This window comes from Palaemon carinicauda, chromosome 6 (genome assembly GCF_036898095.1).
Source record: "Palaemon carinicauda isolate YSFRI2023 chromosome 6, ASM3689809v2, whole genome shotgun sequence".
Lineage (NCBI taxonomy): Eukaryota > Metazoa > Arthropoda > Malacostraca > Decapoda > Palaemonidae > Palaemon > Palaemon carinicauda.
Window position 1 is genome coordinate 156725591 of NC_090730.1, and position 20763 is coordinate 156746353.

Sequence of the window (20763 nt, forward strand, 5' to 3'; positions counted from 1 at the left end):
CCAGTTACCACCCTGAGAGCCTACTTAGGTAGAACTTCCACTACAACCACAGGGCCCTTATTTATTAGAGAACACGGAGGAACTATTACCCTAAAGGGAATTAGACAACAAATTCTTTATTTTATTAAACAAGCTAATCCTGCATCTTTCCTACATGTCCATGATATTAGAGCTGTGGCTACCTCAATTAATTTTTTCCACCATATGAAATTTTATGAGCTCTCACAATATACGGGTTGGAAGTCCCCTAAAGTTTTCTAGTGCCACTACCTAAAATCTTTAGAAGCTCTTAGATTTGCCACAGTAGCTGCAGGGAATATAGTTCCTCCTGAAGGTACTGAGTCCTAATCACAACGTCTTGCTCTGTCCTCTTTCCCTCCTGCCTGGCTTACCTGTTGTTCCTACCTGTTTTATTACTATACACCCTTATGGTGTATTATTTTATCATTCAATTGTTCAATTTCACGAATTGTTTTCATTACACCTGTTCTTGAATCCCCGAGCTGATTTTATTTTGCATTTTTGATTACCAAGCTGGATTCCCACTATTCATATCTGTTGAATTCTACCTACGGGTTTCATTATTGATTGTTTACCATGTCTATTTATCACTGTCATATACATGTTGTTCTAATTTTACGGGTTTCCACATCCCTCCTTTTTTATATTAAACTCAGCAGCTCTGTTATTTTGTGTTATTCCCTCTTCAGGTAGTTAGCCATATTGGGTCCCCATTCTCTGGTACGATTTCACTGGGCGGCACGGGTCGGAGCCCAGAAAAGGGATTTTGACGAAGGAAAAATCTATTTCTGGGCGAGAGACCCGTGCCGCCCAGTGAACCCACCCGTCCCTCCCTGATTGGGCCCCAATCTGGGGTGCTATAAGGAGTGACGTCACTGGTGTGGGATTGCTAGTAGTAGTAGGATGTTGAACGGCACCTCGCTGTTCGGGGATGTTGACAGGAGATATCTAAATGGTGCGAGGCCTCTGGTTGTGATTTATTCAGTGCCCCAGTATTATACCGACACCTTATTAAGGTGAGCAAGCTGGGTTCAACCTAGCATTCCTATACAAATTTTTCTCTGGTAAATTCATAGCAGTTTTTACCTTAGAAATGATGTTAAAGGAGCATTTCACTGGGCGGCACGGGTCGGAGCCCAGAAATAGATTTTTCCTTCGTCAAAATCCCTTTTTTAAACATAAAACTTACCCGCTGGTTATATAAGAATGGCTGATTGACACCCTTGGTGGTGGGTCTGAGACAGCAATTTGATTGAAAATTCACTTAATAGTTACATATAACTAAAATAAGCGGTTCGTACCTGATAAGGAAACAGACTGCAATGGTTCTCTGCCTTATTCTGTCTGTTATCCTTAAAAGATCCAGCGGTCCACCCAGGAGGCTGAAGATCTCTAGAAGCTGTTAAACGGTGCCATAACCTCTAACATGACAGGAATTCAACTAATACCCTTGTTCCGGGCGCTCTCAAGGAACAGCATGACCACCTGACCAAATCAATAGATTGCGGAAGACTGTCGACCAGTCTACACATACAACCTTAAAGACAACAAAGTTCCAAGAAAAAGAAAAAGGGTACTGGGGATTAGAGGAACGTAGTGGTAGATCCTTCACCTACTACCGCATTCGCAGCAACGAATGGACCCAAAGTACAGTATAGCAGTCCTCATAAAGAGTCTGCACATGTTTTAAATAATGAGATGCGAATACAGATTTACTTCTCCAAAAAGTCGCATCCATTATGCTTTGGAGAGAACGATTCTGTTTAAAAGCCACTGAAGTAGCCACTGCTCTTACTTTGTGAGCCTTCACCTTGAGCAGTCTAAGATCTGCCTCATTACACTGTGAATGAGCTTCTCTAATTAAAAGCCTTATAAAAAAGGAAAGCGCATTTTTCGACATAGGCTGCGAGGGCTTCTTGACAGCACACCAAAGCGCCTCCGAGTTGCCTCTCAAGCTCTTTGTTCTTTCTAAATATATCCTTAAAGCTCTAACGGGACAGAGCACTTTCTCTAACTCATCGCCCACTAAGTCATAAAGATTAGAAATTTCAAAAGATTTTGGCCATGGCCGAGAAGGAAGTTCATTCTTGGCCAGAAAACCCTCCTGCAAAGAACATTGCTTTTCCATTTCTAAATCCAATGTTCTTGCTGAAAGCATGGAGCTCACTTACTCTCTTAGCCGTTGCCAAGCTCACCAAGAACAGGGCCTTCAGAGTCATATCTTTAAAAGTAGCCGAGTGCAGAGGCTTGAACCTGCCACTCATAAGAAATCTAAGTACCACATCCAAGTTCCAAGCTGGTGATACTTGATGACATCTCTTATATGTTTCAAAAGACCTAAGTAGATCTTGTAAATCTTAATTGTTGGAGAGATCCAGATTTCTATGTCTGAAAACTGTTGCCAGCATACTTCTGTATCCTTTAATCGTTGGGACCGAGAAGTTACGCTTATTCCTCAGATCTAAAAGGAAGTCGGCAATCTGTACTATAGAGGTATTGGATGAAGAAACTGAGTTAGCTCTATACCATTCTCTGAAAACCTCCCACTTGGACTGATATACTCTAATGGTAGAGGTTCTCCTTGCTCTTGCAATAGCTTTGGCTGCCTCCTTCGAAAAGCCTCTAAATCTTGTGAGTCTTTCAATAGTCTGAAGGCAGTCAGACGTAGAACTCGGAGGTTTTGGCGATTTCTTGCCAAATGGGGCTGTCTGAGAAGATCTGCTCTTAACGGGAGGCTTCTCGGCACGTCCACTAACCACTCCAGGATCTCCGGGAACCAGACCCTTGATGGCCAAAAAGGAGCGATTAGAGTCATCCTGGTCCCCTTGTGGGACACAAACTTTTGCACTACCTTGTATAGGATCCTGAAGGGTGGAAACGCGTAAACATCCATGTGTGTCCAATCCAGCAGAAACGCGTCTATGTGAGCTGCCTCGGGATCCGGTACCGGAGAGCAATACATTCCCAACCTTTTTGTTTTTGAGGTTGCAAAGAGATCTATGAGGGGGCGACCCCATAATCGCCCCAGCTTCTTGCAAACCTCCAGATGCAGCATCCATTCCGTGGACAGAACTTGGCCTCTCCTGCTGAGCCTGTCCGCCCTCACATTCTTGGCTCCTTGAATGAATCGAGTCAATAAAAGAATCCTCTTTCCTTTGCCCAAAGGAGTAGAGGTTTCGCTAATTCGTACAGCAGCTTCGAGTGGGTCCCCCCCCTGCTTTGCTATGAACGCTAGGGCCGTGGTGCTATCCGAATTGACCTGTACCACCTTGTCCAGGACCAGCCCCTCGAATCCTTCTAGGGGTAAGTGTACTGCTAATAGCTCCTTCTGATTGATATGAAGAGCCTTCTGATCTCTTGTCCAACACCCTGAGATCTCTCTTCTTCCCAATGTTGCTCCCCACCCCGAATTTGAGGTGTCTGAAAACAACACAAGGTCTGGGTTCCTCTGCTCCAACAAGAAGCCCTTGTTGAGTTTGTGAGCATTGTCCCACCACTGAAGAAGTGATTTGATCGTATTCGTAACGGGAATGCTCTCCCTTGTCGAGACAGTCTCCCCTTTTCCAATGAGCATTGAGGTGGAATTGAAGAGGGTGCAGATGCAATCTTCCCAGAGATACAAACTTCTCTAGGAACGAGAGGGTTCCCAGAAGACTCATCCATTCCCTTACCGTAGTGACACTTTTCTCCATAAAGGCCTCCAGCCTTAGAAGGGCTGACTGAACTCTTGCAGGCGACAGAAAAGCCTGAAAATCCTGACTCCGAATCTCCATCCCCAAATAAAGGATCTTCTGGGTTGGAGCCAACTGTGACTTCTTTGAACTCACAAGAAGTCCCAATTCTTTTGTCAAATCCAGGGTCAACTGAAGGTCCTTCAAACAGCGCTCGACCGAGGGTGCTCTTATTAACCAATCGTCCAAGTACAGGGAGGCTCTGATGCCCCTCGAGTGCAGCATGCTCGCCATATTCATCATTAGTTTTGTAAAAATCAGAGGAGCTGTGCAGAGGCCAAAACATAAAGCTCGAAACTGGAAGACCTTTTCCTTGTATACGAACCTCAAATAACATCTGCAGCTTGGATGTATTGGAACATGAAAATAAGCGTCCTGGAGGTCCAATGACACCATCCAGTCGCCTTTTCTCACTGCTGCCAGCACAGTTTTCTGAGTCTCCATAGTAAATTTCGAGTTCTGGACGTAGCGGTTGAGGGCGCTCACATCCAGAACCGGTCTCCATTCCCCTGAACTCTTGGGAACTAGGAACAAGCAGTTGTAAAACCCTGGAGACTCCAAATCCTGCACCCTTTCTATCGCCCTCTTCTCGAGTAGAAGCAACACTTGTAGATGCATGGCTTGCCTCTTCGGTCCTCTCCTGTACTTGGGCGAGAGATCCACCGGATCTGCGACTAAAGGAGGCTTAATACAAACGGGATTTTATATCCTTCCTTTAGAAGACGTACCGACCAAGGATCCGCTCCCTTCTTCTCCCAGCCCTGCCAGAAGTTGTTCAGCCTGGCTCCTACTGTTTGAAGGGGAGAGCCATCAGACCCTGCCCCGGCTGGCCTTGGCTCCTCTTTTCCTTTGCTTCCTTGCCTCTGGCTTGAAAGAACTTCTCCCTGTACTTTTACCTCGAAAGGGCTGAGCAGAATGAGAATACGACGTCCCTTCTTTAGTTCTACGAGAGGAGAAGGACGTAGGCAAAACCTTACTGGCTGTTTTAGTAACTAAATCCTGAGTAGCCTTCTGAGTCAAGTTTGCAGCCACTTCCTTAACTAAATCCTGCGGAAATAGAGCCGAAGACATGGGCGCAAAAAGCAACTCCGATCTCTGACATGGAGTGACACCCGCAGAGAGGAAAGAACATAAAGTAGCTCTTTTCTTTATAACTCCTGTAGTAAACAAAGCAGCAAGCTCATTAGAACCATCCCTGACTGCTCTGTCCATACAAGACATAAGCTGGATAAGACTTCTTGTGTCCGTGTCCTTCATCTCGGTCACTCTTCTGCTTAAGGCTCCCAGTGACCAGTCCAGTAAATTAAATACCTCAAATGCTCTAAACAATCATTTCAAGAGGTGATCAAATTCCGACATTGACCACAACACTTTAGTCCTCATCATGGCCATGCGACGAGGAGCATCCACCAGGTTTGAGAAATCTCCCTGCGCAGATGCCGGAGCTCCCAAACCTAAGACCTCTCCTGTCTCATACCAAACGTTCGATTTAGAGGCTAACTTAGCTGGTGGAAAAGCGAAGCATGTCTTGCCCATAGCTTTTCTTGTTTCCATCCATGTTCCCATTAATTTTAATGCTCTCTTAGAAGAGCGGGAAAGCACCATTCTAGTATAAAAAGAAGTCTTCACTGTCCTACCCAAGGTAAACTCAGAAGGGGGAGATCGAGGAGTAACCGGTGCAAAATTGTCTGGAAATAACTCCGAGAAGACTAACATTAATTTTTTGAAATCCACTGAATGTTGAGGTGGTTTCTCCTCCTCATCTTCCGAGATATCCTCCAACTGTTCCTCATGAGAGAGCGCCTCATCCTGATCTTCTAATACAGAGGTTGCGGCTACGTTTTGTCCTAAACGTTGAACCTCCTGTGCGGGCTCAACAGTGTCGACATGGGCGCGCTTGCGTTGTTCCATATTAGTTTCCAAGTGACAGTCACTCGACTTGCGTTTACTGTCACTATTGATTCTATAATGGGGCGAGTCTGGCTGGCGCCGCTCTGCCGCCTCCTGCCGCGCCACATTCACGTGATAATCGCGCTGCCGCTCTAAGGAGTCCTGGCGCGCCGCGCTCATGCACTGGCGCCCTGTCCATTCATGGCTCGATTGTTGTAGGTCGTCGCGCTGGCGCTGTAGGCCTTCATCAATTAACTCCTGAGGCTCGCCGCACTGCCGCTCCGGCTCCGCTTGCACGTCGCGCCTGCTTCCCTCCTGCCGCTTCGCGGCTCGATCCGCCACTTGGCAAACGTTAACACGCTTGACTTGAATATCGGCTGAATACTCCTTTAATATTTGTTGAGAAACAGCGCTCTGCCGAAACAAATCTACTCCAACCTTCCGCTGAACAGTGGACTTGGGAGACCGCCTGTGCGATATCACATCAGTTCCAGAGACAACAGGCCGCCTGTGCGACAACGGGTCTACCACCGAAGACTGAAGCCCAGCCTCATTGCCAACGACCGGTCGATAAGACTGCATCATCGACGAGAGTTGTTGTTTCATGTTTAACAACATATTCCACTTTGGATCGTTCTGAGGAGATAACTGTACAGCCTTTTCTATAGCGAATTCGTCTTCTTCATCGCTCTCCACATCTTTATTCCTTTCGGGAGACGAATCCCAGTCAGAAGGAAGAGGAGGAGCATGAATCGTTACACACGAACCAGAAATTAACTCCGCATCCGAATCCATTACTCTATCCCCCTAAGAAACCACCTTCCAGCGCTTCGCAGACGAACACTCGTCAAGGGACCGAAAACGTTCAGGTGTTTCCCAATGACTACAACCCGGCTGTTGCGGGGAGGAAACGTGCGGCTGTTCCACTGACTGAACTTTCCTCTTAATCGGTCTAGATTCCTTACGCCACCTATCATCACGTGACTCCTCATCTGAAGAGGGAGACAAAGCACTAACCTCACTTTTTCTATGGTGAGGGTGAGCGCCCTGAGCTACGCCATCAGGATCACTCGAGGGAACGTCTACGCGACTGATGGAGCCTCTCGTTCCCTTTCGCCCTTCGACATAACTTCTCCCCTTCCAGGAGCTTGACAGCGGTCTTAGGCTAGACGAACGACAGGATCGCGCAGGCGCGCCCTCCACTACACTAAACACATTTGTCAGACTTTTAACACTTGAACGATCACTAGTCCGACCACTTTTAAGAAAATTAATTTCTGACATCATTTGTTTTTTGTCCGCTGCTAAAGATTCAACCCTCACACCGAGAGCTTGAATTGCGAATAACATATCCCTCATCGTAGGCTCTTTCGGCTCTTGATCTACCACTACGGGGGAGGTAAAAGGATTAATTACATCAGACCTAGATAAATCCACAGAACGGGAAGAACTACGTCTAATCCTTTCTTTCCTAATTCTATCTTTCTCTAATTTCTGAGTATAACGCTCGTAAGCTACCCACTGACTTTTCGTTAACGAAGAACATTCTTCACACCGATCCCCATAAGCATACGATTTTCCTCTACATTTAACACAAATCGTGTGCGGATCAACAGAACCTTTAGGAAGTCAAGTCTGACAACCTTTACTACACTTCCTATATAAAGGGGAGGGGTCGGCCATATTGAGAAGTGACAGAGAAAATTAAACAATAACAAAAGGTCAAAATAACTAAATAACCTCACAATAATAAAGATTTCAAGAATATTTGAAAAGGAAAAACTCCAAAGCGGAAGCCAAAACAAAAAGACAGAGTACATCACCAAATAAACCGTCCAATTGAATGTAAATAAGCGAGTGAATTTTCAACGTTCCGACCAGCACGACCGGCAGGAAAAATCTGATGAAGTGGGGGTAGTTCTACCTGTAGTCCACCAGGGCACTAGTGTACACCTGACATACCTTCGTTAGCCGCGAGTTTTGAATTAGTTCTGCCGAGGCGTCAGGAACGCTAGCCATTCTTATATAACCAGCGGGTAAGTTTTATGTTTAAAAATGTAGGCTACGTGTCCAGTAAGTGGCCAAGCATTGCGAGTCGTCAAAGCGTACACTTACTGTAGTTAAGCTGTACTGTAGAGATAGTACTGTACAGTACATATACTGTACTGTATTACAGTAATATGCACTACAGTACTGTATCAGAGAATGTTATATTAGATAGGAAAAACAATGATTTACAGTCAGGCCTCGTTCTTCGCGATAGATAAGTTGCAGACACAGGTGCGAAGAGAATTTTTGCGAATAAATACTGCACTAGGTTGGCTAACTCCTAACCAAAAAAGTAACTGCCCCTTGCCACGTGCGGATGCCAGAGCTGATGATTAATATAGTTTTGATTTGGTTTATATAACATTTTATAATCATATGTACAGTACATTTGCACACATGTCCACTACATACTGGACACAGTAAGGTTACAGTACAGTATTGTGCTCAGGTAAAGTCTACCAAGTCGTCATCACCTCTTTACTGTTCTGTATAACAAAAGTTGTTCCTATCTAGTAATATCTGTACTGTAACCTCATACTCGCTGATACTGTAGTGTATATTACTGTAATATATATACAGTAATATTACTACAGTACAGCTTAACTGTACTTACAGTAAGTGTTCAGTGTGTTTTCGTTCAGACAACTCGTAGCCTACGTTGCTAATCTTGAAACATGACATAACTTCTTATGTGTTGTCTCTTGCACAGTATGTTATCTATACTTTCTTAGATAGAAATACAGCTTATTTTATAAACTAAAAACTTAAATATCTCGATAATAATTGTTTCCTTTACATAAACACAAACTTTGCATTCAATTACACACACATCCACTCTCTCTCTCTCTCTCTCTCTCTCTCTCTCTCTCTCTCTCTCTCTCTCTCTCTCTCTCTCTCCAATATTCGATTTAGTTTCGGGAGCATTATTGCATTCTAGAGAATGACGATTATTTAAATAGTTAATTGTGCATTAATAAAACATTTATGAACTTTTGTTTTAAATTTTGGGTGTATTAATATTACGTAAAGCAAACAATAAAATAGCCTACTACAAATTACATTGTAAACTAAGACATCAGAAATGGATCGCAACAAATTGGTGTGATCCATTTCAGATATCATAGTGTAGACTACCGAAATTTTTGTTTGTAAATTAGTACCGTAATGTACTGCTTAGTAAAGTATACTATACATTACGAAAGGGATTTAGGAAGGAATTGGGAAAAGAATTAAGGATATAATGATAAAAAGTGACGGACAATAATTATGTGAAAGAGATATCATACTAATATGCATGATAGGTTAATCAGTGAGGTAATTCTGTGAAAGTGAATGGTCACATCAGTGGGATAATATCGTGAAAGTGAAAATAGGTTGACGAGACTACAAAGGGTTTAACAGCTTATTTGAATGTAGAAATTGCTCTTTCTTTTCCCAGTCACTTGGTGATTTTGGTAAGTTTTTATTATTTCTACATTATATCTAAATGAAATTATGACAAATATGTATGTTTTATGATAGTGGTATAAGTATTTTGCTATACAATTCAATACTATTCATAGATTTATTGTAATATGCTTTTCAAAGTTTTTGTTTACATTAGATATGAACAGTTGCCATGACAACTAAATGATTACAAATGTATTTCATAGTATTCGAAGTGCAAAATGTGAGAGATAGTGGTGTTTCCAGATATCAATATATACATTTACTTAACTAAATGAATAACAGTCGAGATAACACACACATTTTACGAGAAAAGACTTTTCGTGTCTCAAACACGAAGCTTTGTTTACATTCGTCTGCTGACGTTTAGTCTGTGTTAGCTACTTAACGGTCCTTTCATTTTTTTACAACATAATTGAGATAAAAGTTGCTAATAAAGCTATAATTTATTAACAAATGGTGTTTTACAGCCAGGTAATCTTCATGCTTAGTTGTAAATTATGGTAATATTATACTACGTATTGATAAAATACTCAGTATTGCTTTACAGTACTTCTATCTGTCAGCTGACTTTGTCTCTTCAGTTTTTGCCTTTAACTTTGGGCGTAAGAATTATTTTTGTTTCTTTTCTTTCATAGGTGTGAGATGGCCTCTACTTCTCGTCAAGTATCTTTAGAAGAAATTGATGACATTTTATTTTGATCCGATTCAGAATTTGGGTCAGATATTGATGAACCAAATGATGATGATTATGATGATACGACTGATGAGGATATAATGAAGACGTCCCAACAACATGCTCATCACCCGCAGTTGATGTAGCAAATTCCTTATGTTGCAATCGCTCTAGCTGCCTCCTTCGAAAAGCATCTAGCTTTTGTGAGTTTTTCCATAGTCTGAAGGCAGTTAGTCGAAGATTTTGGAGACTTTGATGGTGTCTTTCCAAGTGGGGTTGTTCGAGTAAATCTACTCGCAAAGGGAGACTTCTGGGAGTGTCCACCATCCATTCCAGTATCTCTGTGAACCATTCCCTTGAAGGCCAGAAGGGGGCTATTAATGTCATTCTGGTCCCTTCGCTTGTCACAAACTTTTGTAGGACTTTGTACAGGATCTTGAAAGGCGGAAAAACGTACACATCTAGATTTGACCAATCTAGCAGGAACGCATCCGTGTGTGCTGCTTCGACATCTAGCACTGGGGAGCAATACGTCTCTAGCCTCTTGGTCTTTGAGGGCGCGAAGAAGTCTATGCAAGGGCGATCCCAAAGTTTCCACAGACTCTTGCACACTTCTATGTGGAGAGTCCACTCTGTGGATAGGACTTGCCCTCTCCTGCTGAGACTGTCTGCCAAAACATTCTTCTCCCCTTGGATGAACCTGGTAATCAGAGTTACAATACCTTTCTTTCCTTTGCCCAGATGAGCATATTTCTCGCCGTCTCGTAAAGGGAAATCGAGTGAGTTCCTCCTTGTTTGGCAATGTAAGCCAATGCTGTGGTGTTGTCGGCATTGACTTGTATTACCTTGTTCCGGACTGACCCTTCGAAGCTCTTCAAGGCCAAAAGGACTGCTAACAGCTCCTAGGGTTTATGTGGAAGGACTTTTGAAACTCCGTTCACAATCCTGATACTTCCAGTTTGCCCAGTCTTGCTCCCCACCCCGAGTCCGAGGCGTCGGAACACAACACAAGGTCTGGGCTCTTCAGATCTAATGAGAAACCTTCCTGAAACTTAACCGGGTCGTTCCACCACTGAAGGCAACGTTTCATCGACTCCATAATTGGAATACAGTACATACCTTCTCCAAATCCTTCTCCCTGTTCCAGTGAGAATTGAGGTGAAATTGGAGAGGTCGAAGGTTCAGTCTTCCCAGAAAGACGAACTGCTCTAACGAGGAGAGGGTTCCCAACAGGCTCATCCACCTCCTCGCAGAACACTTCTGTTCTCCTAGAAACGAACGTACTTTCTGGATGGCTTGTTCCATCCTTAAGGGAGACGGAAAAGCCCGAAAAACTCGACTCCGAATCACTATCCCTAAATAGAGAATCTCTTGTGATGGTGTCAGAAAAGATTTGTCCCTGTTGACCAGAAGACCCAATTCTTCTGTCAACTTCAATGTTGTCTGAAGATCCTTCAGGCAGCGGTCTTGAGATCGAGCTCTTAGAAGCCAATCGTCTAAGTACAGGGAGGCTCTGATGCCTGTTGAATGGAGAATCCTTGCCACATTGAGCATAAGCTTTGTAAAGATTTGTGGGGCGGCATGAGGGTGAAACACAGGGCTCGAAACTGAAAAACATCTCCCTGGAATACGAGCCTCAGAAAATGCTTGAATTTTGGATGAATCGGGATGTGGAAATAAGCGTCCTGGAGGTCCAGTCGCCCTTCCTTACTGCTGCAAGCACTGACTTCGACGTTTCCATCGAGAACTTCGTCTTTTGGATAAAGTCATTGAGAGCACTTACATCCAAAACTGGACGCCATCTCCCCGAGTTCTTGGGAACCAGGAATAGGCAGTTGTAAAACCCTGGTGACTGCCAGTCCTGTAGCCTTTTGATAGCCCCCTTCTCCAACAAGAGAGACACTTGAAGCTGTAATGCTTGCCTCTTTAACTCTTCCCTGTACCTGAGAGAGAGATCCACTGGGGTTAAAATTAAAGGAGGTTGCTTTATAAAGGGAATCTTGTAACCCTCCTTTAAAAGTTGGACTGACCAAAGGTCTGCACCCCTCTTCTCCCATGCCTGCCAGAAGTTGTGAAGTCTGGCTCCTACTGCCTGAAGGCGAAGGCAGTTAGACTCTGCTTCGCCCTGTCCTGGATCCTCTCTTCTTAGTTCCCCTTCCATCTGATCTAGAGCCTTTATTGGAAGACTTTCCCCGAAAGGGCTGGGAAAACTTTGCAAAAGGAGCAACTTCTTTAGGCTTGCGGCTAATACTTTCCTTGCCGTCTTCGAGACTAGGTCTTGTGTGGCCTTCTGTGTTAAAGCGGAAGAAATTTCATTTCCCTGATAAGATCCTGTGGGAAAAGGGATGATGACAGCGAAGCGAACAATAATTCGGATTTCTGAAAGGGAGTAACCCCTACAGACAGAAATGAACACAACTGGGGTCTCTTCTTGAGGATGCCTGCTGTAAAAATCGCTGCCAACTCATTCGCCCCGTCTCGCAACGCCTTATCCATGCAGGACATGACATAGATTAAGCAAGAAGAGTCCCCTTCTTTGAGCGTGATAACCTTCTTGCCCAAGGCCCCTAGAGTCCAATCGAGGAAGTTAAATACCTCGAAGGCTCTAAAGACACCTTTGAGCAGATGGTCCAATTCAGAGGTGGACCACAGAATCTTGGTCTTCCTCATGGCCGATCTACGGGGAGAGTCTACCAGACTTGAGAAGTCTCCCTGGGCAGAGGCAGGAACTCCCAAGCCGAGAACTTCTCTCGTATCGTACCATACACTGGACCTAGAAGCCAATCTAGTAGGGGGAAACGCGAATGCCGCTTTCCCTTGGTCCTTCTTGGATCCCATCCAGTGTCCCATCAACTTCAGTGCTCGTTTTGACGAACGAGACAAAACCATTCTGATAAACAGAGACTTCTTCTTTGGCTTCCCAAGCGTGAATTCCGATGGAGGCGAACGCGGAGCAATGGGAACAAAAGACTCTGGAAATTCATCATGAAAGATCATCATGAGCTTCTCTATGTCGACTGAAGGACGAAAAGAATTAGTGTCTTCCTCCTCAGATAACTCCTCAAAAGGCTCATCAACTTCTTCCTCTGACAAAGATTGACGCTCATGGTCCACGCGATCAGAGCTAAGAAGTACTGTATCCTGTTCAATGTCCTGTCTGGAAACTTGCTGTTCGACATTGTGTACAGGAGGACGCTCGACGTCACGTCCTGGAGGACGCTCCCTTCCTGGAGGATGCTCGACCTCACGTCCTAGAGGACGTTCGACTTTACAACCAGGAGGACGCTCAACGTCCTGCCTAGCCAAAGACGAACGCTCAAGAGGACGCTCGGCATCGCGCCTTGCTGCATGCTCAAAAGCATGTGCAGTAGGACGCTCACTGCCACAACCAAGTGAACGAACAGCACCTAGTTTAGGAGGATGCTCGATTTCCTGGAAGGCAGGACGTTCAACCTCACGTGTAGTACGTTCATCTGGACATCGAACGCTACGCGTCGCCGAACACTTGCAAGCGTTTCCCAAATCGCTGCCTTGCGCCGCTTGGTGTTAAGAGAGGAAACTTCCGTAGTCTGATAGTTTGTCACGAATGATGAAGGCCTCTGCGGCATTTCTTGCAACATATTAAAATTAGAATCTGCTTGTGAAACGTTAATCGCAGGTTCGTTCTCTACACCGCTCACCGACCGCTTAGAGCGTCCCGCAGGTGAGAGCCAATCTGAAGGAGACGGAGGAGCATGAATCGAGGTCATGCCCGGATCAAACAACTGTTCAACAACAAGACGATCCTCTCCAGAATTTAACGTCCTGGCAGGACGCTTAGAAGGTGAACTTTCTTTGGTAGAAGGAAAGTGTTCAGGGCTGCTCCAATGACTACAGCCTGCTTGCGATGTCCTGGAAGGACGCTGGTCAAATTTCCTCTTAAGAGGTCTGGACGCTTGACGCCAGCCTCTTTTAGGAATATCATCATCTGATGGCGAACAAAACACCTTAACCTCACCTTTCCTACGGTGAGGGCCAACGTCCTGGGAAACGTCAACAGGAACGCTCGAGGGAACGCCTGCTCGGGAGCTAAAGCCTCTCGCTTCCTTTCGTCTTTAGACATTCCTTCTCCCAGGGGTTGGGGAGCTTAGAAGAGGTCTAGGACTAGGAGAACGACAAGCCCGAGCAGTTGCACCCTCCACAGCACTAATAACACTCAATACACCTCTTGCTCTTTCACTTTTCAGCTACTTAATGTCAGACATTAACTGCGTTCTATCCGCAGCGATAGATTCTACCTTCGCACCCAACGCCTGTATAGCCAACATCATATCTTTAAGTGTTGGTTCATCAGCGGTACTCATAGTGGGTTCAGGAACTACCACTACAGGGGAACGAATAGGTTCAGTGATATTAGAAGAGGAAAAATCTCTAGAAGAGTGAGAACTACATCTTACCCTATCTCTAGCTTACTTTCACATATAGCGATCGAATTCAAGCCACTCATGATCCGATAAAACAAGGCATTCGCTCCACCTATAATCAAGTTCACAAACTTTACCTCTACATTTAACACATATTGAAAGGGGATCAATGGAGGCCTTTGATAATCGGGTCTTACACCCACTAGCACACTCCCTAAAACTTCCAGAGGGGGTGGCCATTACGAAAATTGATAGAGAGATCATAAAACAAGCAAGGGTCAAAATATCAATATCCAAACATATAACTAGAGTATCCAAACAAAAATCTAATCAAGTGAGTCATAAAACCAGAATTATAATACTTCACCAAAGGGACAGCAATAATCACCAAAAGAGCGTGGAGAATATCCAATCAATGTCGCCGCTAGCGCCGGCAGGGAAGATATGAGGACCCATGGAATGGTGTCTAGGTACCTTGCTAGAGGCGCGCATGTAACACACCTGGCTATCCAATCGGCGATTGGCGCAAGTTTTGAATTTTCTGCCGTGACGTCAGGGATGTAAGCTATATATATAACCACCAAGTAAGTCTTGTGTTTAAAATTAAGCCACAGCCATAATACCTTCTACATTCTCTATCCCTCTCTCTCTTTTTTATAAATGCTATTAATTGTGTTACTCTAAACTAAGGCAAAGAATAAGATTTATGCATATCTACAGTATTCACATGAAAACTAAGACTAATTCTGAGACTATCATATGATAAAAATTTCAATCAAGACTGTGATACTGTATATCATATCAAATTTGATTTAATAAATAAATACTAACCAAGTCCAAGAGAAGTTCCACTTTCAATTTTAAAAGATTGTTTTCTTCTGTTAAATTTTGATTTTGTTGCCGTAACCGTGCTACTTCACGACTACTGACTCTTCCTCTGGATCCGTCATCTATAAAAAAAAAAAAAATAAGATTGCCAAAGTCATACATTGTGTACAATGACCAGTGATGAAGTTTGAGTCTATTTTTCAAACTTATTAATGAAAACTTTCAGAAAAGATCATAGTTATAAAAAATAACTATAATATTGACCTTAAAACACCGAATTAAACAGACTATTCTAAGCTGAAACAGCTTAAGTTTCCTCAAAAACCATTAATCTATATTGGCCTTATTGTTCATCTACCCAATTTTCCATAAATTAAACATGACAAATTTGGATATAATTTATATTTTTCCTAACCATACAAACCTGAAGCTCTTTACTATAGAGAAACACAGCTAAAACTACCCGTAAAACTTTTAGCGAGGTGTTGCTCCCCTCCACTGGTTAGTGGAAGGTAGACTTACCAACCCGCTCACATATGCATTAGCCAACACAAGCCACTTTGTAATTGCAGGCATTACTTCCTGGGGGTAGGTGATCACAAGTCAGTATGTGTAAAGAGCTTCAGATTTGTATGGTTAGGAAAAATACAAATTATTTCCAAATATGACAAATTCGGAGATAATTTGTATTTTTCCTAACCATACAAACCTTAGCTATTTACATAGGGTTTACTTTCGGCGTAGCTGAAATGACGAGCCATTAGATTTTAATGAGGGTTAAACTACCCCGCGCTAGTTAGCACGGGGGTAGGGGAGGGGTAGCTAGCTACCCCTCCCTCCCCACACACCGGTGAGCTGCCTCACTTCACTTAGAGGTAGGACTTGTCTTGGGGGACAGGGCTGGCGGGCAAATATGTGTAAATAGCTAAGGTTTGTATGGTTAGGAAAAATACAAATTATCTCCGAATTTGTCATTTGTTCCGTGACCGAAATACAAACCACGCTATTTACATAGGGTGATTTACCCTTAGGCAGGGTGGAAAGTCCCCAGCCTTACTGGCTTTGGCTTACCCGGGGACTCAGAATCCGAGTGAGCAGCACTCGAGAAAAAGAGTGGCTTACCCGGGGACTCAGAATCCGAGTGAGCAGCACTCGAGAAAAAGAGTCCCTGCACCTCACAAGTTTCTTGCTACACAAGGAACGTGCGGCCTACATAAGTTGTGTGTGGAGAAATGAAGTGTGACTCGTCCTAGGAAGTTGACCTGAAGTCCTTTATATGGAATTCTAGGCTAGGACGTCCGAATACCACCTCGTCAGGGTATGGGGGACGCAACAGTATTATTCTTAATACTAGGAACACAAGGAAGCATGGTTTACCTGCAGAGGTTTGAGATCAACTATGCAGAGACCCAGGATGCTGCATTCCCCAAGAGAGGGGAGGATGAAGAAAGAAGTAAGGGCCAGACATACTCTTTCATTCACGCAGACTAAAACCGGGTAACAGTGCCCTCAACCTTCTGCTACTTGTCCATTAAGGAGCCTGAGGTTAGACCAGCTGTTGTGCAGCCACCACAGGGCCGATAGAAAAAGTATCGAGGCTCCTGTGGGTCACGTCCTGCAGGTAGTGAGCTGTGAAGGTCGTTTGACGCTTCCAGACCCAAGCTTGTAGCACCTGCATCACAGAGAAGTTTCTCTTTAAGGCCAGGGACGTGGCGATGCCCCTGACATCATGTGCCCTGGGGCGACTTGACGGAGGAGGGTCTGGATTCAAGGCATGATGAATGGTCCGTCGAATCCAGGCTGAGATGGTATTCTTGGTGACCCTCCTCTTCATCCTTCCCGTGCTCACAAACAGAGCTTGCACGCGGGGACGGACTGCAGCTGTTCTCTTCAGATAACGTCTCACACATCTTACTGGGCAAAGTAGCAGATGATCTGGGTTATCTGTTACGGAATGGAGACTTGTAGCCCTGAAGGAGTCGAACCGTGGGTCCGGCACTCCAGGATTCCGAGTCTTGGCAACAAACTCAGGGACGAACCTGAACATTACCTCCCCCCATCTCCTTGAATGGGCGATGTCGTATGAGAGACCATGAAGTTCACTGACCCGCTTGACGAAGCCAGAGCGAGCAGGAATACCGTCCTCCAAGTCAGGTGTTGGTCAGAAGCCTGGCGTAATGGTTCGAACAGGGGTCTCTTCAGAGCCCTGAGGACCCGAACCACGTTCCATGGAGGAGGTCTCACTTCCGACTGAGGGCAGGTAAGCTCGTAGCTTCGTATGAGTAAGGAAAGTTCCAGCGAGAAGGAAATGTCTATTCCTTTCAGCCTGAAGGCTAGGCTTAAGGCTGAGCGATAACCTTTCACTGCCGAGACCGAAAGGCGCATTTCCTCCCGCAAATACACAAGAAACTCCGCTATTGCTGGAATAGTGGCATCGAGGGGAGAGACTAGAATGGGATTTTCAGTGATCTTTTGGGCTTGAATTGGTCATAATTGTAAAGTAGTGTGGATCCTGTTGTCTCTTTAAAAGAGAAACTAGTCAACATAATTGACAGGCATATCGCTTCTTGTGTGCTAAGGTACTGTGTGAAGGACAAACCATGGTTCAATGACGATTGTAGACATGATTATTTGGAGAAGCAGGAAGCTTATAATCTTTGAAAGGGTAACAGATCCGATCTGACTCCGAATAACTATACTCTGTTTAGAACTTTTACTCAGAAAGTTTATGATTCAACTGAAAAGGAATACAATTTAACCATAAAAGAAACCTTTGCTAGTACAATCCAGGAACATAAGTGATGGACTACCCTTAAATCTACACTCTTTAGTGTAGATGCAACAGTTTCTTCTTTACTTAAACCAGATGGCTTTGTCACTTATTGTCCAAAGGAAACGGTAACCCTTTTGGCTGATGCAGTTGACAGTAAGTAGAGTAATGAGAAACTCAAACTTCCTCAGTCCGGTTTGCCTGAAGCTAAACTAACTATACCTGTGCAAAAGCTATTTGGCCGTCCGATCAGGGTCTTTTTCGTTGATGCAATACCCACTTGTATATTTCTCTTTGTTTCCATACCCCTTTCAAACGTTTTCTCCCTTATTGCCGCATTTCAATTTATTACCATTCAATAATATTTATCATTCTCTTCATTTTAACTTACTATTTTTCCTTCATACCAGTTTTTATTACTTTATCACATCCAGTTTTTACATAAATACTTGCTCTGAACAAGTTTCCCATGCAAGTTCATTCAAGTTTACTTTGTAGACTCCATTCTGCTTCCGTTAACCAATCATGTGCCCATCGGTATGGAAAGTTTCCCCAGGGGTTTTAATATTTGTCTTCCCCCTTTCCTTATCTCTTCAAGTGCTCGCATCAGTCCCTTCCTAGGCCTTTATCCCTGTAAAGCCTTTGTCTGTGATAAGCCTTTGAGTGTATTCTACTCCTTTCATGTGCTATTATGGAACTTCCTATACAAACAAGTAATAGTAGTAGTTACCCATGCTTAGTAGCAGCAGGGAAGTTATTTGAGGGGTCAAGACTCATAGAATACTTGAATAACTAAGGTAAAATAATAATATGTGCATGTGGGTAATGCATAAACATACGGTGTTGGTTAGAATAAAACGCAATATACCCATGTGGGTATTGCATAAAAGAATAGGTACGTACGGTATTAGAAGGGTCAGCTCAAGAAGAATACTTGAATGACGTGGGTAAAAATGAGGAGGGTTTATAAGAAAATGAGTAATCCTTGCGTAAAACGTAATATGTACATGTGGGTATTACATAAAAGGAAGGGTAAAGTTGTGTTAGGTCAAGTAGAATACTTGAATGTCGTGGGTAAAAATACTTGAATAACGCGGGGAAAAATGGGGAGAGGTTATATGGGAACCAGTAATCCTATTGGTAAAATTAAAGGTGGCGGTGTTTATGTGCAGGAGGGCAGGGTTTATGCGCAGAAGATCTAAAACTGGTATGTACATAGGAACGAACGGGAGAGAATACATCCGACCCGTAGAATGTCAACAAATAAATGAAAAATATACCAGTAGTATAGGATATAGATTTGTGCATTTTTCCATGGATTTACTATACATCAAAGAACATAATGTAAAGAGAAGAAAAGGTTTGTTCTATCATTATCTACCGTTTCCCCAGTATGTTTTCTTCAGCCAAAATCCCGAGCTCCCACTGGGGGTCCCCCATTATTGCCGGATATATATATATATATATATATATATATATATATATATATATATATATATATATATATATATATATATATATATATATATATATATATATATTTCTGAAACTATTCATTTGCGACGGGAACGAGTTTCATTTACGAAGAGCGTAATTTTTTCTATAAGAAAAAGTAGTTTTTTTGGTAATTTTTTATTGTATTACAGGGTGAGATTTCGAACAGAAAATATATGTTTGCCTATAGTAAATAATGTGATTTAACCAAATTTGCTGTTCATTTCAATCGGAAACAAACAGATCAACCAATTCGGCTAACTTTAAGTTGGACGGTGTCACTTCTCTTACGAATATACTGCGAACGATAACATTAGCAACGTTACCAATAATACACAGTGTTACCAACGTTGACGTATGGTACACAGTTACGGTACGCTGACATTACTAACGATAGCAATGATAGATATTTCCATTCGAATTTTAAATAATTTCTCCGTATAAGTTTTACCCAATATATAAAAAGTACAAAAAGGGCACAGAACCTAACAAACCCACCTAACCTAGCCTAGTAGTATGACAGGTCACAAAATAACATTTGATCTACATCGGACGTTGGCAGCACTGGTTACTGTATTTTTTCATGACACAATCTTTGCAACGGCGCCTCCAAAGTTTATTCAGATACACTGTTTTGTATTTTCCTCCGGTTATTATAATTTCAAGAAGGTAATGAATAGAGAAGAAAAGGCTTGTTTTACATTTATATATCGATTCCCCAGTATATTTTCCCCACCCAAAACCCCGAGTTCCCACTGGGGGTCCCCCATTATCGGAGGATATAGATGTATATATATTACTGAAACTATTCATTTGCGACGGGAACGAGTGTCATTTTCGATGAGAGCGTAATTTTTTCTATAAGAAAAAGTAGATGTTTTCCTAGGTTACATCGCCCTGTAATACACTACAATAAAACCGTTTTGAACTTCCTAGGTTACACTGTCCTGTAATACACTAAAATAATACCGAGAAAAGTTGGTTCTTACTAGAAAAGGTTTCCTCGACCGTAACTATAATAATACCAATATACAAGCAGCAGATCGATCCCAGACTGGGACCGTGAGTTTAAGCTGTTTACTTAGAGGCCTCTACTATGGATGGGCCTCACTATGGGGGTTCTGATGTTATATTGATCATCTACTCTGATGAAACTGGAACTGAAACCAGACACCTTTAATCTTAACTTAGGGTACTGTACCTGAAATCCACTCTCCATCTTCGAAAGACGCATTCTGACCGCCAATATTTAGCTTTATCCTATTGAAATCACTGGACAAATCTCCTCCAGACTTTTCAGATTCTCTTTTAAGGCTTGAGAGAGACGCTGACCTTCGTGGACGTGCCCTTCCAGGGGAAAAGTTACGACCAAATAAATTTAAAGGCATCGTCGATATGTTTTTAACAGGTGAATTTGTTGCGACTTCAGACTTCGCTTGCCAGGAATTTGTTTAC

General features: G+C 43.2%; 1 protein-coding gene across 1 annotated transcript in view; it reads right to left on the minus strand.

Moving 5' to 3' along the window:
- The window catches only part of Cby (Chibby), a 58135-nt gene extending 37372 nt beyond the window's left edge, over positions 1-20763 (minus strand). Inside the window, exons 1-2 of the mRNA XM_068375598.1 lie at positions 20510-20763; positions 15048-15166 (exon numbers count right to left, since the gene is read on the minus strand). Of these exons, the coding sequence (XP_068231699.1) occupies positions 15048-15166; positions 20510-20696 (306 nt within the window). The 5' untranslated portion in view covers positions 20697-20763. The remainder of the gene's footprint in view (positions 1-15047; positions 15167-20509) is intronic.